The sequence below is a fragment of the Sciurus vulgaris genome (assembly GCF_902686455.1).
Source record: "Sciurus vulgaris genome assembly, chromosome: 12".
NCBI classification, from domain to species: Eukaryota; Metazoa; Chordata; class Mammalia; order Rodentia; family Sciuridae; genus Sciurus; species Sciurus vulgaris.
In genome coordinates, this window is record NC_136473.1 from 30,595,934 (window position 1) to 30,612,774 (window position 16,841).

At 36.7% G+C, this 16,841-nt stretch overlaps 1 protein-coding gene across 2 annotated transcripts in view; it reads left to right on the forward strand.

The window, feature by feature from the left end:
- ITGA8 (integrin subunit alpha 8) overlaps window positions 1-11,419 on the forward strand; it is a 232,611-nt gene extending 221,192 nt beyond the window's left edge. For both annotated transcript variants that reach the window (XM_079108168.1, XM_079108169.1), the window contains exons 28-30: window positions 366-467; window positions 9,393-9,515; window positions 11,185-11,419. In XM_079108168.1, the coding sequence (XP_078964294.1) occupies window positions 366-467; window positions 9,393-9,515; window positions 11,185-11,271 (312 nt within the window). In that variant the 3' untranslated portion in view covers window positions 11,272-11,419. The remainder of the gene's footprint in view (window positions 1-365; window positions 468-9,392; window positions 9,516-11,184) is intronic.
- The last annotated feature ends 5,422 nt before the right edge of the window (window positions 11,420-16,841 follow it).

The window sequence follows — 16,841 nt, forward strand, 5'->3', positions numbered from 1 at the left end:
ATATTAATCCTTGCACATTTTTTAGGACCCTGATTTTCTGTTTTTCATATTATTCTTATATATATATTTTTTATTAATAAGATAAATTATCTTTAGAAATAGAAGAGCATGAATGGTCTGTTGGGTGTTTGGATGAATGAATGGATGGATGGATTTTGGATGGATGGATACATGAATGGATGGATGACTGAATGGGTGGATGGAAGGAAGGAAGGAAGGAAAAACCGTAAAAGAGAAAAAGAAGAAAAGGGAAGAAGAAAATTTTGTTTTGGAAATGGAAAACACTGAAAACAATTTGGTGGCTACCAATAGAACTTGTAAATGCTCTATCAGAAATAGAGTTAATTAAATATTTTTACTTTTAGAGAAAAAATGATCCCTATGCTCTTGCATCCCTGGTGTCCTTTGAAGTTAAGAAGATGCCTTATAAAGATCAGCCAGCTAAACTTCCAGAAGGAAGCATAGCAGTGAGTATCTTTTAAAAATATGTGGGCGCAAATAATATAATTGAAGTTATTTTTTAAAAAATAACTGTCTAACATGTGTTTGATTTAAATGTTTACATTGAATTGAGAACAGTTTCCCATTTTTACTTCACCATTTTTTATTACAGTCTGGAAATTTCCTACTGCCTTTTTATCTGTTTTTTAAACTTCCAATATAAATTTCTATCTAAAAAATTATAGTGTATTACTAATAGTATTCATTATTTATTAATCAAGCTTTTTTGTTTCAGAGAAATTCAGATAGCAATGATCATCATAATAAAACTGTACTTAGTCTTTAATTTTAACAGCAGCAAGGTGAGTCTCCTTGGGGAGGGAAGAAACCCTTCCTTAGGGCAAGGTAGCCATGATCAACTCCATGGCTTTCAGAGTCATTTCTTTCCTGTATGCAAAGAACCATGATTCTGACTGGAAAGAAACAACAACAACAATAAAAATAGCACTCTATGAGCTTCAGTTGAACAAAATGTCATTTTTTCAAAATGGATTTATTAAACATCACTGACACCCACATATCTGTCACAGAATAACTTCTGACATCCTCATTAATGTGGCAAGGGCCATGCAGAGGGATGAAGGTGTGGGTGAGGGGGGCCTAGCAGGCACCATTACTAAAACTGTGCCATTCAAGTTGTGAAGATGGTCAGAAACCTGTGAGAAACAGAGTGCTCTGACGAACAGTATTAAGATTTGAGCCTTCATCTCTTGATCATTTCATGGATATTTACAACCCCCAACTGGAATTCATTGGTATTCAAAGTGTGGTTTGCAGGCTGAATCCTTGGCATCAACTGGGAGATGAGTAGAAATATAGGGACTGGCCTCACTCCAGGTCCACTGAGTCCAAATCTGCATTTTATCAGAATCATCAGGGCATCCATAAACACAGTCAAGTCTGAGAAGCTCTCAAACTGTGTAAGTTGATCCTGTTGATACTTCTTTCCAGCTGGGTCTTTATTTATTACTTCATTTTAATAGCTAATCTTTGTCACCTAATCTTCTTTTAGCAATTTAAATTAAACTGATCCATTGGTCAATGATTCAACTTTGACCAATGGATTAATGCAACAAAATCAACCTCATGAAACTTTAAAAATACCTCATATACATATATGACTGCATGACCGATGTGTTCCTATATGTACAGTCAGAAAAATGAGAAATTACACTCCATTTATGTATGATTTATCAAACGTATAAATGCATTCTACTGTCATGTACACCTAATCAGAACAAATTTTAAAATTTAAAAAAAGCAAGGTGCTTTGCAACTAAGTGAGACCTGTCTCTAAATTTAAAAATACAATATAGGACTGGGGATGTGGTTTAGTGATTGAGTGCCCCTGAGTTCAATCCCCAGCACCCCCAAAACAATAAAAAATTTAAAATAAACCTCAATTCTTTAAAAATAAAAAACCATAAATATAGATATGTGCTAGGATTTCACCCCACATGTCTGAACTGAGTAGACTTGGGGTGGGGTTCTGGTAGTGTGCTTTAAAAAAAAGCCTTACAAGTAAAATTGATCAAATTATGTTCTGTGCATGTACAAATATTTCAAATGAATTCCACTCTAGTGTGCAATAAATATATACCTATAAAAGAATTTTTTAAAGCCTTACAAGTGCAAATTGTGTAGTGGATCCAGAGTTAAAAACTTCAGTACTTGCAAGTCAAATCACCTAGAACAAAACCTAAGACTTGCAAGATAGAGTTGCCTGAGTTTGATCCTGGCTCTGTCTTGCTCCAATTAGGAAACCTTTGGGAAGTCACTTCACTTCCCTGAGGCTGTTGACCTCATCCACATGTTGGTACTGTGAAGGCAACTTAAAAAATTATATACATAAAGCTCTAATATTGTACCTGGAACAGGTAAGTCCCAAGTCTCAATGAATGTTTATAATATTCCTCAATCTTCTCAGGAAGCCCACATTTATGATAATCAGGATTTGCCCAAAGTATTTTGAAGTCAGCATGGCCACATCTTTCTTTGTTTAGATCACCTCTTTTTCTCATGAGATATCTGAGAAATCTAAAGCTTAGATTTATGTTCAACCTAGAAAACAGAGGCTTTGGGCTTTTAATATAGAATGTTCATCCAAAGAGGTTCAAAGGCTTATCGCTTGAAAGGAGATAAATCCAATTCCTTTTGTTTTCTCTGAGCACGTGTTTTCATAACAGAAACACATGTTACAGTTGATTCCATCAACAGAATTGCATCTTTCTGTGCTGGCCACAGGTGATGGCCTGCTGTTCTCAACTCATCTCAAAAGATCCATGAAATGATCAAATGCATGCTTCCTCCAACCCGCCTCCTGTTACTATATTGCAAAAAAAAAGACATATCTTATGTAGATGATTTACCACACCATTTAGGTAAAGGTTATTGGAAAAACATTTAAGAATGGAAGTGCTTTCAAGTCTCCCAATATCTAACTGGAGATTTTGCCAGTACTGAGTCAACTATGTAATACAGGCAAATAGTTTTTCTATGGATTAAGTTGAGAGAAGAACTCTGGTTGGATCTGGCAGACATTTTTTACATCAACATCTTTTCAAAGGTCTTGTCATTCTCGTGAAAAAAGACCAGCAGAAGAGAATTGTTAAAAGATAGTAAAATCCACTGGAATAGGTGGTATGAGAATCATGAGTTCCAATCAGCCACTGGGAAAAGACTTTGTAATGACACTAAATAATATGTTCTCATTTCCCTAGACATTTGTGCGGGATGGTTAGTTAGTTTGTACATGTTTCCAATATGGTTCTAATTCGCCCATTTCTTGAAGCCTATTTAAGCTTTACGTATAGAAGAAAATAGCAGTCTTCACCTGCTAATTGCATAATATCTGTGTTTATAACAAATGATGCCCACATGCAATGTGACTTCTGTTCAGAGATGAAGCAAAGGTTGTCAAAGGGAATGAGAGAACACTGAATCATTACAGCAGGACAGAATAAAGACTACTTAACTATTTGAACACTATTTTGGTTTACCAGTTGTTATGGTTTGGCTATGAGGTATCCCCTAAAAGCTCCTTTGTGAATGCAGGGATGTTCAGAGGTGAGGTGATTGGATTATGAAGGTAGTAACCTAATCAGTTCACTCCAGTTGACTGGAGTGACTGGGTGGTAACTGTGGGCAGGAGGGGTGTGGCTAGAGGAGGTGGGCCACTGGGGGAGTGCCCTGGAAGCTTTCATCTTCCCTATGATCCCCTTGTGCCTCTCTCTGCTTCCTGGCTGCCATGAGTGGAGTGACTTCACTCTACTGCCCTTCTGCCATGATGTTCCACTTGCCTTGGGCTTGGAGCAATGTAGTTGGCCTATCAAGGCCTAAACCTTGAAAGCATGAGCCAAAATAAATTTTCCCCCCTCTCAGTTGTTCTTGACAGGTATTTTGGTCAAAGAGATGCAAATCTGGTTAATACCCCAATCAACCTTGGCATTTGTATGCCGTGTGACTAATGCCCAATTCTATAATTTACATCTGGAAAAAAGTATTATTGTCCAGTGTAATTCCAAAGGTGGTCATTATAAAATATTTTGTGGAAAACTTATTTCAAAACTCATGTGTAAACTTCAGATCCATTTGGTTTTAAAAATTGTTTGCAAAATTTCAACATCTGACAATATAATCCTGATATTAAATAATTGGTGTATAGACTTATGATAGTGACTACTTACCTTATAGGAGCTATTTAAATGCTAAATATGAGCTCAGCTGATCCACTTTGTGTTATTATTTTGTTCTAAATTGTACTGTAGGTAAGGTGGCATGGTATATTTATTTAAAACATTCTTCTGTCCCCACCAAAGTATGTTTATACGAGATTTTGTGATACATAAGTACAGATGTCAACATTAATTACAGTTGCTAATACAAGGAGTATTTTTCTTCTATTTTTGTATTTTTTGTAAAAATATACAAAAACATATCATAAATGTCTGTGATAAAATGTAGATATATTAAAAGTTTATGGTCCTCCAACCATAATAAAAAAAAACAACAAGATTTATGACGTGATGAAGGTAAGATTAAATTTTTCCTATTTAAGATCACTTTAAGAAAATCCAAACCACTTACAATTTATGGATTCCACTTCCTAAATAAGTGAATTATTAAAATTTTATGCTATTTCTTTAAGTAACTACCAGTTCCTGATCAAGAGAAAAAGTTTTAAAACAGATTGTAGATTAGTTGGAGCACAATTGGATTTTTTTATCTAACTTTTAATTACTCCAGTTAACTCAACAGTAATTTTTGCGAGGCAAGCACTTTACCAACTGAGCTATATCCCCAGCCCAACAGTAATCTTCTTTTTAAAAGAAGTTTAAATATCAAGCCACAAGCCCATATTATGAAAATAAACTTTTGTTTCGACATATACTCCATCTTCTGCCTTGAGTCACTGTCTTGGTGAAAGAATCTTAACATTGAGGGACTTGGGCAGGTCAGCTAACCTCACTGTTGTGTGAGATTAGACAAAAAGCTTAGTAGTTGTGCAGTCCAGTGTGGGAACTGCCAGTCATAGGTGGACATTGAGTTCCTGAAATATGTCCAGTAGGATGGAAGAACTGAACTTGGAGCTTGATTTCACTTACACTCATTTAAATGTAAACTGAAAAACTGAAGCTGAATGAACTACTTCTCCCATTAATCGTTGCTTCATTTTTTTTTTTTTTTTTTTTAGGACTACATTTCACTTTAACCATTGAAAATTTAGCCACTGTTATGTGCTACTGGTATAAAGTACACACTAGATTTTGGAGACATTTAAAAAAATAAAAAGAATATTAAATGTCTTTTGAAATTTTTATGTCAATTACATATTTAAATGATAATAAGTCTAGCAATAATAGATAATAGTTGATATTTAGTGTTAAAGTATATTAAAGTTAATGTCCCCTATTTCTTTTTGCTCTCATGTTGCTACTAGAAAATTATAAATTACACATGTGGCTCATTAGGAGTAAGCTATAGCCAACAATAATACAGAACTTCAGAGAACACAGAGTGTTTAATGAGTAATGTTTCAAACAAATGGAAGAATCTTACTGTAAGTCATTGCTTAGTCATTAGAAACCCTAAAAAGTATGACCCATTCTTCTAATTGTTTATTATCCAATGAATCCTTCAGTCCAAGATTCTTGTGGGCTTGTCAAGATGAGCTGTGAGACAAATATAAATATTAGAAATAACAAAGTTTTGGTATTTGTCAACATTTTACTTCCTGCTCAAGCTTATCCAAAACGCAGGCTGCAATTCCATAGACCTGGCACATATTCAAATAAACCTTGGTCTTTTAAGCTCACTGGCAGTTTAAGTCTCTAGTTTATTGACACAGTATTGAGTTTCAGGAAAAGCTGTGCTTTGTTGGTTTCCTCATACAGGTGAAATGCCCCATTGCCACTGGCAGATTTACAGATATGAATGTGTCACATAACTCCCTAGTTGTCCTCCCAGAAGGATCTGTCTTTCCAAGATTATATATGTGACTTTTGTAATTATGCATCACATTCAGTTCTTCCCAGGGTCAGAGCCTCCACACTGCAAGTCTGCAGAACTTCTCTGGGCCACTGTTGTTGATATTTTGTGTTTGCACTGCCCTTAGTGTAGGAACTTTCTGAATATGCAACAAAAGTCGAGAGAAAGTTTAGGCAGATGCCAAGCAGAAGGAAGATCTCTACAGTTGCAGCCACTGTAGACTATGATTGGGAAGTCTCAGTGCCACAAGGTTGTCCTAAAGGCAGAGAGCATGGAAAGAAGAACGCAGGCACAGAGAGAACCCCCGCAAGCTTGTCTTTGAATATTGTGCTTCCCATTACATAGGATACATGAACTACATAGGATACATAAAGGCAACGTATATGGCATGCTTAACCTTAACACTTCAAGGAACTCAGAGAAAGGGTCTGAAGTGGTACTTTTTAAATGAACTGAATGTTACTGGAAGCAGACTGGCAACCATTTTGATAATGAGAATTTCAGATTTTGGAACTGAAAGGGAATTTTCAAAATTCTGGATCACTGCATAGTGATCATTTCCTCACAGACTGTTTTAAGGCCCTGCTGTCCAAATTTTGGGAGTAAAAGTAAGCAAAAAGCCGGCAGGTTTTGTAACTATCCCTATAAAGTAGTACCCTGCTTCAAGGGACTCTATTAAATTTATCTTGATCTATTTCATGTTTTATTTGAACATTTCCATCAATATTGCAGAAAAACATCCTTCAAATATCTTTATTAGCTCTTTGTAAGTGACCTTCCCTGCCTCTTTCTACAGATAGGCCAGCTTTATAGACAATACATCAAATCCTGCTCTAGCCAAGTGGCAGATGCACCCAGCATTCCATAACATTTCCTTAGTGTTAAATTAACAATGCGGAGAGTCTATGCTGCTTATTTCTACATCTTTAAAATTTCATTAACTTACAAACTAGGATTGTTTCCTAAGTTTACCATGAAATAGTAGGAAATGACTTAAGATACTACTTAGGTAAATCAGGAAACTAAAGATTCAGAAGCATCCAGCATCCATTTCTTTTCTTAACATGAATTTCTCTGTTAACAAATCTGGCTGTTAACAATTTCCCTGTTAAATTTGGCAAGCTTCAGCACCAGCAGAGAGAGAGAGAGAGAGAGAGAGAGAACAATGTTTTCTTGGTGGAGTAGCGCTTAGGGAGAAAAAACTTTTATTTTGAAAAATTATCAGAATTGTCCTTGGCTCCAGATTCCTCCCTCTGAGTCATTGTAACTGGCCCGTGAGTAGATGAAAACTACTGTTCCTCTCACTTCCAAAATTCTAAAATTCTCATTACCAAAACTGTGTCAGTTTGCTTCCAGTAAAATTATGTTGAACTACTACTTCATGTAGTAGTACTTAAGATGTTAGGATTGAGCAGTGATTCCATGTGTGTCATCAGATGTAACAACCAAGGCAAAGGGACATGAAGAGAAACCATCCAGGTTCTGATGTGCTTGTGTAGCCACATATACACCAAAGATCATCTTAGAACAAATCACTCAGGCTGTAGAATCCAAGTGGCATTGCAACCATTTGGAGTCCTTGAAATGCATTTCTCCAATATGTGAACCACGTGTTCATCCTTAAACAGCGGCAAGCAGGCAGCCATGATGCCATCATTGGGTTGGAATGTCACCCTTCTTACTGATGAAACAGGGAAACATTAATAGGCAAAGGGAGGAAGTGTTGTGGTGAGTAGGTTAAGCCAATCTTTTTCTCATTGAGAACATCCATCAAGTGCCTGGCACTGCCATCAATGTGGAGTGACTACTGTTCTCACTACTCTGTGGATTCCATTGTTGAGTCTGATAGAAATGATACCTGGGGCCATAGAATCAAGTGAATTTGGGCATCACCATGTCTGCTGCATAAGAGAAGAGGACAGAAAGGGAAAGAGCAATGAAAAACCAGGACGAGCTAAGAAGGGAATCAGCAAGGTGCCCATATCGAGTTAAGAAGGCAGAGCAGAACAGGGAGCATGGTTAGGGCCCAATACTTGGGTTCAGGCTATGAAAATATCCAGACATTTCCTGCCAGAGCAAGTTCCAGAGCCACCTACCTTAGTCATGATTTTATCCTCTCCTGATGAGTGGGTTGTAGAATTGTGGTCTAGAGTTCTTGGGCCTATGTCAGGATTGGAATCATGATCCTTTCAACCAGCTCACTTAAAAAGGAGCACTTAGACCATTAGTGGAAACCATGCTCACTCTCTGTTAAAACCTGATGTGCCTGCATTGGTGGGTAACATTTGAGTCCAAGAATATATATTTTTTTTTCTTTCACAAAAGGTTTTAGCAGCTTGGCCAGGTCTCTCCTTGCTTTTGCAGGGGGTAGGGAGCAGACTGGAGGTTCCTTGCACAGGCTCCCAGCACACAAGCAATAGAAATGCTTCTTCTGCCCCCTCTGGGAGGCAGGGGTGGTTCATAGGTATGGAGGATGCCATCCAGCCAGAATGTAGATATTCTAAGCTCTTTCACAACAGTGAGGATGAAATGGGATCCAATCTCCAGATGCTTACTTCAATTCTGCACCTGAAAATTGGATTTAGCATCGAAGGGAGATCCAACACATTGAGATGACTTTCACTTTGCACACTGCAATGTCAACCTAAATAACAACCAGATATCCTCCAAGGGAAAATGGTATTGACTTGAGAATAGAACAGCAGTGCAGTGGAAATGCACATGCTGTAGTCAACTTTGAGTGTATTTAAAATGTTGCAACAAGGCAAAATGTTTAAAGGCAAAAACAAGGAGGATTTTATAAGATAGGTTGAAATAATAATCCTGAACCACAAGAGCCTTCAAATAAGTAAGAGGAAAACATTTTTGCAAAGCCGTTTGGCCAGCAACTCTCTGTTCAATTTCAGACTGGCATCCCCTTTGTTATTAAATAAATCAGGCTGAAGAAGGTATCAGCAGGTGATCGAATCTAGCTAGAAATCATAAAGAAGGTTAGAAATCATCTATCTAATCTGATCATTTTATAGATGACAAAACTGAGTCCCAGAAGAACTAAGCAATTTCCACCACCTATAATTGTCATTCGTGGCTCTCTTTATGTTCTGTGCTCTATCAGTGAAGGAGAGCCCAGTACTTGAAACACAATTTGAGGTTCTTTCTTCCCAGCTTGTTGGATCCCTGTCCATTCTAGTTTTCCCACAATGATAAGTCAGTCAGTCATATGCCCAGACCTGGGCATATGTCTTGTTTTGTGGAGTCCATGTTCAAGTGCTTAGCCTCACATATCTCCCCTTAAATGATTTCAATTATGATGTGGATCCATTCAGAATCATCCTCGGTATTATACGGGCAATTACTGCCTTATTTCACCAAATCAAAGCTCATTTGCTTTATTTTCATTTCAGATCAAGACATTGGTTATTTGGGCAACCCCAAATGTATCCTTCTCAATCCCATTGTGGGTCATAATACTAGCAATACTTCTTGGACTATTGGTTCTGGCCATTTTAACCTTAGCTTTATGGAAGGTAAGTTGATTTCCTTTATTTTTTCTTTTGAACTGCAGAGGTCACTCTCCAGGTATTGATAGAAGAATATTATTAGGGATTTAAAAAGAATACTAAAGGAATCATTTATAGATTTTTGAAAGATCTAAAGGATATAAAGGGAAAATTGTGTCTTATTTTCTTTGTCATACTTGATATGTTTGTGTGGCTCATATTTAAGAAAAGAAGGAGTATTCAATGTATTTTCATCTTGAGATTTCTTGTAAATAAACATATAGAAAGTTAGGCTTTATTAATTAGTACCTGTGATCTTCTGCCAATATGCTTGGAGTGATAATGTTGTTATGAAGTTTCATTGACCAAAATCTTATTAACAATGTTAATTCTCATTAACATTGTACTATCATTAATCCTTTGAGGATTTTCTTTATAAGCAGTGCACTGATGCAATTAATATGTCAGTTCTAATTTTTTATTTTGGCTATCTAGCCAAATAGATCATGCATATCATAAAATGCTTGAACTTGTTTTTTAATCTTGCCAATACATTTGTCTTTATTAGGAAGCCATAACTTATTCTGTGATGGGTTATACTGAGGTTTATTCTGAAAGTCTGCAATGGGAACTAATCTCTGGCCCCAAAATCTGTACAGCTGCCAAGTTGTAAAGAGCTTTCTATTCTAAAAGATAAACAATGCAATGGTTATATAAGGTTAACTCAGTCACATCTTAGTTACCCACTCTTGTGGTTCCCTAAAAAACAGAGTGTATTTTTATTTTGAAACAATATGCAGTATGCCTAACAGACCCATACACAGAGAAAGCATTGGCTTCCAGTTAAAGAATAGTTTTTCTAATCATTATCACCTATTTTGTATCATCCTGAGCCCACATAGTGAGTGGCACACATTTAGAAATGACTTTAGTATTATTCTGCCATTTTTATAACTATATTTCTGATAAACATAAGGTACAACCCAAAGTGCCAAATGACAGAGCATTCCACTAACAATACAGAAGAACCCATGTTGGGCTTCCAATATGAGAAACAGTAAATAAGAATTGAAGATCCAGGTTCCTAGGAAAAGATACAGCCCCCTTGGTGAAATTAAAGAGGAAGAAAATTCTGAAATCATCTCTTGCCAAGTTAATTTGTGTTAAGTCACTAAAATGCCTAAATGACCTATCAAATCTCCTTCTATATACTGCATGTCCCACCCAGTGCAGAGGGATCTGCAGCAATCTCACTTCTTCCTATAATCCACCATGGCCACCTACAGAACTCTTCAGGGGACAATGTTCCTTTTCTGGTCAACAGTTAGTACTGTTGCTGACTCAGCAAACATGCAGAAAAGCAGGTAGGGAATCCTTGGGATACAATACTGTAATCCCAGAAGAATATCCAACTGTGAGTGGTTGGTATAAAACAAATACATTCTACCTCTACCATTATGTGGCGGAAGGAGAGACCCATACACTCTGCCCTCCCGCCCACCTTGGCCCATGCCATACATTCTCTACAGGTAACCCAACAGGCTGCTTTCTCCTCTTAATATGGAGAACAGGGAAGGTTATATTCACACAGCTCCAAGTTCCTTAGGAAATACATAAAGTGAAAATTCTCCAAATAAGGGAACTTTCACAAGTTCTCCAAATGGCTTGATTTTATAGTCTGTTTTTCTTTTTGTAGTGTGGGTTCTTTGACAGAGCGAGACCTCCTCAGGATGATATGGCTGACAGGGAACAGCTGACAAGCGACAAAACTCCTGAGGCATGACAAGGAAAAGCAATGACCAAAAATTCAAACACTGAACCTGTTCAAAGAAAAGAAAGGACATCAGGGCTAAATAAAGGCTTTCCTGTACCTGCCAGTGACCTAGAACATGAAGGGCCCCTGAGATTATCACCTCATCTACTCCACACTTTGGGAACAAGGAGACACTAACAGTGTAGAAGCAATCAGCATCATGGAAGATTTCTTTTGCTTTCCTCATTCCATATTTGACAGACATTTTGAAATGGTTGAAATGGGAATGGGAACTCAGGTTGCAGTCCAGGTAAATATATCTTGAGTTGCAAAGTCGAAATGTCAGAATCACAGTAGAATTTGGGTGAACTAAGACTGAACTATCCAACGCTACTGTATCCAAAGGAATATTTGACACCTCCCTATGGAAAAGAAACATTTTGAATGAAGTGATAGCTCAGGGAGACTAGCAATATGTGTTGGTACTGTGAAAGTACTTTTGAAATGACAAAGATCATTCTGTAAGTGAGGAGACATTTTTATTTATTTATTTTCCATTTCTCTAGGTTGAGATTCTGGTTGTCTAGAGGATTTGGAAATTAAGATTTGGTTAGGTAGTTTTCTGAATCACCCACCTCTTTTCCTCCATGGTAACCACTTTGTGCAGTAACTTTAACAGAGCTACTTCAGAATTTAGGCTATTTTAGGAAAAAGCAAATTGATATTAGAAGTTTGTTTCATTTAATAGTTTCCTGCCTCATCAGAAGTCATTATTATTTACTCTCCAGAACTCACATCTGCTTCATTAGCTTAACAAAAGTGTTGCATTTATATTTTCTTTCATATATATACAAAAAATCTTTCCACTGACTTAGTTAATACATGACTTTCAAGGTACTTATCACCCTATGTGGTGGTTTAAAGTAATGGTAAAATTTCTAAAGACCATTAATAAAAAAGAAATTTATCAATATGGGTAAACATTAGTTTTAATAGCTATAACTAGCAACACCAATATTTACCTTGGGATTGAATACCTGTTTTCCCTGCTATGCATCATACATGTATACACAAAGAAAACATGTTGAAGATAAATAGGATGGAAATATATAAGTTATATAGATGTGAGACAAACCTAGAAAACTAATTCCCAAAGATTTTATTTAAAGTTGCTTATTCCAACTTTATTATTCATTTTTACTGCTAGACTTTATAGTATATAACCTTGGAGAATAATCTTTTATTTAAGCTATTTTCCCATCATCTTTAATTTAACCATCAAAACTTTTGTTTTAAACACTTGTAAATAATCCATAATCATGTGTAATATTATCATTTTGAAGTAAAATTGGCCAGCCAAATTAATAGCCTGCACAATTTTATAGACTTTTTTGTATACTTTTTATAATAATGGGAAATTACTATGAAGAAATGCTGAATAAATTTTTATGTGCAATACTTTATAGACCTATGTATCTAAGGCATGTTTACACTGGCATTAGTTTTTTTTAGTTAATATCCTGAATATTAAGTATGATAGAACAAGCTGATTAAAATCCTTAAGTTTACACAGCAGTCGGAAAAAAAAATTGTGTCCCAATTTCAACAATCACACTTTATTTGAAAAATGAGCCAAACTCACAGACACTAAATTTTATGTTGTGCATTAACCTGGAGAGAAGCCATTTGGCTACAGCTGCAGAACCTTATTGGAAAGCAAACGAAAGGCACATGGAAAAACACATTGTTGCAGTTCATCTTCTTTCTGCTTGTGAATTAATTCCTGTCATAGTAGCTGCTTCATGTCTGTCAGGAGCTGAAGCCAAGCTCCCAGTCTGTGCAGCTGATGGTGAATGAATATGGCACTTGCCTCAAAGAGTTTGAGGGTCCCAGGCCAGCCTCTGGGAGTCCTTGGTGTTCAACCTTTAGGTGGAACTGGTTTTATAGATTGTTGACCATCTGTAAGATGTGATCTGAAGGATGCCAGGCGGCTCTCTCTCCCCCAGATAATACTCTAACTCTTGTCATGGTTCATTTGTGACCAAAAGAAATTAGCCTTGGGATTTTTGGTCATAGAAGGTTCCTGATAAAGTGCACCCCTTGCCTTGAAGAAACTCTTAGACCTAAACATAGGGAACTGCATAGATAGTTCATGCAGACACCTTAGGAAACTAGAGTTGCCAGGAAGGAGACCCAGAACAGAGTAAGGCACGAGAACTTCAAAGGTCAACCATGGCTTCTCACCCGAGATAGGGCACTGCTGCCTGTAGGCATTGTGATGGAGCATCCGTGCACAAAGTTCCTCAGAAGGTGGAAGCAAATGGAGGGAGGGAGGAAAGATCAGGTGAACCTTCCAGTCATGGGTCCTTTGGCATTCCCTATGTACTGAGAGCACTCTGCACTGAGGAGATAACACTTCCAGCTTTGCCTATTTCTTTCCTAAGTCCTAATGACCTATGAATTTCTCTTTGAAGAATTTCCTTTTCCAATTCTTGCAGCTAGCTTTTAAGATATGGGGAAATGGGCAAATTAAGTTTTATAAACTTGGAGATTTTTATGCAGTAAATGAATGACATGTACTAGTCACCACTGAAACCCAACTCTTAAAACTCAACTCTTGTTTTATTTAAATACATTTGTAGATATCTGTGAAGAATTTTTAGGTACCTAATTTACCTTGTGATTAATAAAATTAAAATTAAAGATGTGATGGCATATTTGTGTTTTATTTCAAGCACAACATACAGCTTTGCCTAATAGCCAGAAATCAAAATTTTCATTCTTATACCTTTATTCTTTGTTAAAAATCCTTTAACACTGGAAGAAAATTAAAAGTAGAACTACATGCTTCTTGGAATGATGAAGTTGCTACTTAGATTGTGGTGTTGGTGGTACAACTCTGAAAATAGACTAAAAACTATTGAATTGTGCACTTTAAGTGGTAAATGAATTTATGGTGTATGAATTCTATCTGAATAAAAAGGTTAAACATTTTTAAGTCATTTCTAAAACTTCCGCCCTTGAACAACTGATTTCTCCACATTGACTTCTAAATTTTGTCCACGTGCACATCTTAGCTCCTTTTTTGGGGGGAGGGAGGGCTGTGCTGGGGATTGAACCCAGGGCATAGTGCTTGTGAGGCAAGCACTCTACTAATTGAGCTATCTCCCCAGCCCACATCTTAGATCCTTTATCTTCTTACTTCCCTTGCATCTTTGGCCAAGGTCATTTCTTCTCCCATCTTCCAGTAGCATTTTGTAAATGACTTCACTTTTCCCTCTGTTTGCATGACCATATTCCAGCTGCGCTAACCCTCAGTGAAGCAGTATCTATAATCTTTTCATCTGTGTATTTCATAAACCAAGCAACAACACCTAGTATATAAAAGATGCTCAATTTTTTTTCTAGAACACATGAATTAATGTTTATGTGTGCATAGTAACAATCATGGTGAACATGTATTTTGTAACCCACTTCCATTACTGAGCACCAGAGTACACACAAATGTGTATACATCCTCCTGTTTACAATGCTCATACAATGCTATTACCAGTTGAGCATCCTTAAATCCAAATATCTCAAATCTGAAGTGCTCCAAAATTCAAAACCTTTCAAGCAGTGACATGACGCCACAAGGGGAAAATTCCACACCTGACCTCATGCAATGTGTCACAATCAAAACACAGGTGAACTAAACGTATTGTATAAAATTACCTTCAGACTCTGTGCATGAAGTGTATATGAACATGAATTTCATGTTCAGACATGTCCCACCCCCAAGATATCTCATCATGTATATATGAATATCCCAAAATCCAAAATATTTCTGATGACTAGCATCTTGGATAAGAGATAATCAACTTTTATAATAATTTCCCAATGTTCTTTTCAACTAGCAAACCACATTTGTTTAACCATCTCCCTCTTATTGTGAATAACTGTTTACAGCTTCATATCTTAAGAATAGCATTAGATGGAATACTATCATATGTGGGGCTTTCTTTTTTTATTTCAACGAATGAACTTTTGAAGAGGGATTGATTGGTCGAAGTATATAAAGACAATTGTAGTTCTTGATCACATGTTGCTCTTAAGAGGACTGTATCAGTTTGCATCAACTTAAACTTATCATTTTCTTCACAATTCTGACATCATTATTTAGTTTGGTGATAGTTTTTAAATGTTACTTTATTTTTATTTATATTTCATTAAAATTCAGTAAATTTAATGCACACATTTAACATTGAGTTCTGATATATAGCAGCCACTCACTACAACCAATTTATTGACCACATCTCACAAGATATTTATATACTGCTTTTTCTCTCATTGGCACTCTGAATCTCAACAAGAAGAACCGACTTCCTGGTACTTCCCTGTAGCTTAGAGCCAGCAGTCGGATGAACCCTTCACTTCATATTGTATGTCACTCACACTTCAAAACCTTGACATATCTAAAAGCTTATGGTAGTCCCAAGGTGCCTGGGTATCCAGGAGGATAAACAAATCTGAGAAGAGGGAATATTGATGCTGAAGATCAAGATGGAAGCACCCAACCCAGTAAAAACTAGTCTGTGTACGGTTAGACTCACCTGAGGCACACACAGAAGGTTCCATCCTGAATCAGCCCTACAGGTTAAAGCCTGCACACACTCATAGTGAGCAAGAAGAGGAACTTTTTTTGTAATAGTAAAATACTTAATACGTTTATATATGAAGTGGAAATTCAGCCTTCTCAACATGTTCTATTGATATCTTTGCTACTTTCCGCCATTTTATGTGTAAACACTTCACTGTACCAGTACTTTCTAAAGGTTGAGACTTGTTTTCCTAGATGTGGAAAATAAAGAAAGGCTCACTCCTCACAGAATTCTCTGGCAAGGTAGAATTCCCTTACAAGTTGCACACTTTCTCTGTGAAATTTACAGCACGCATTCAGGTTACCCCTCTAGAAATATCCTTCTGGTTTCCTCACGAAGAACATAAACATGAAAACCTTGTTCTGATATTCATGAATGCTCAGCCAGTGACTCCCTAGAGTCTAATGCTCTTTTTCCAAACAGATTTTCTCCTGCATAATTCTGATTACAGTAAAATGTTGGTTTCTTTAGCTTGAGAATTTTAGAACATTTAAAATTTAGACTCATTTGGGAGCTCAGTAAAACCCTAATTCCCCCAGTAATGCTTAATTCAGTGATGAGTTCGGAATGGCCAGTGTACATAAGGTACAACTTTTCTTGCCATTTTAAAATTTCTCCACCCCACCCCCAAAATACCATCTGCCTGACACACTGCCTTTGAAATTGTTTATGAGCAAGTTCTCAGTTATTTATGATTGTTGGCCAAAATCCATATGGAAATGTAGCCTGATACCAGGGCCTCTTGACAATAAAAAGTCTTGAATTTAACTTCTATTGGCGCCATGATATGATACAGTGGGAATGTTCTTAATATCTCCATGCCGTTGCTTATTTTGATTGTGCATTGTGTTATAGAAACAACCAGGTCATCAACAAATTATTCTGCTATCCAACTGTTAGGTGGAATTCTTTTTTAAGCAGTAATAGTGGACCTCCCTGGTTTAAAAGTTTTAGATTTCA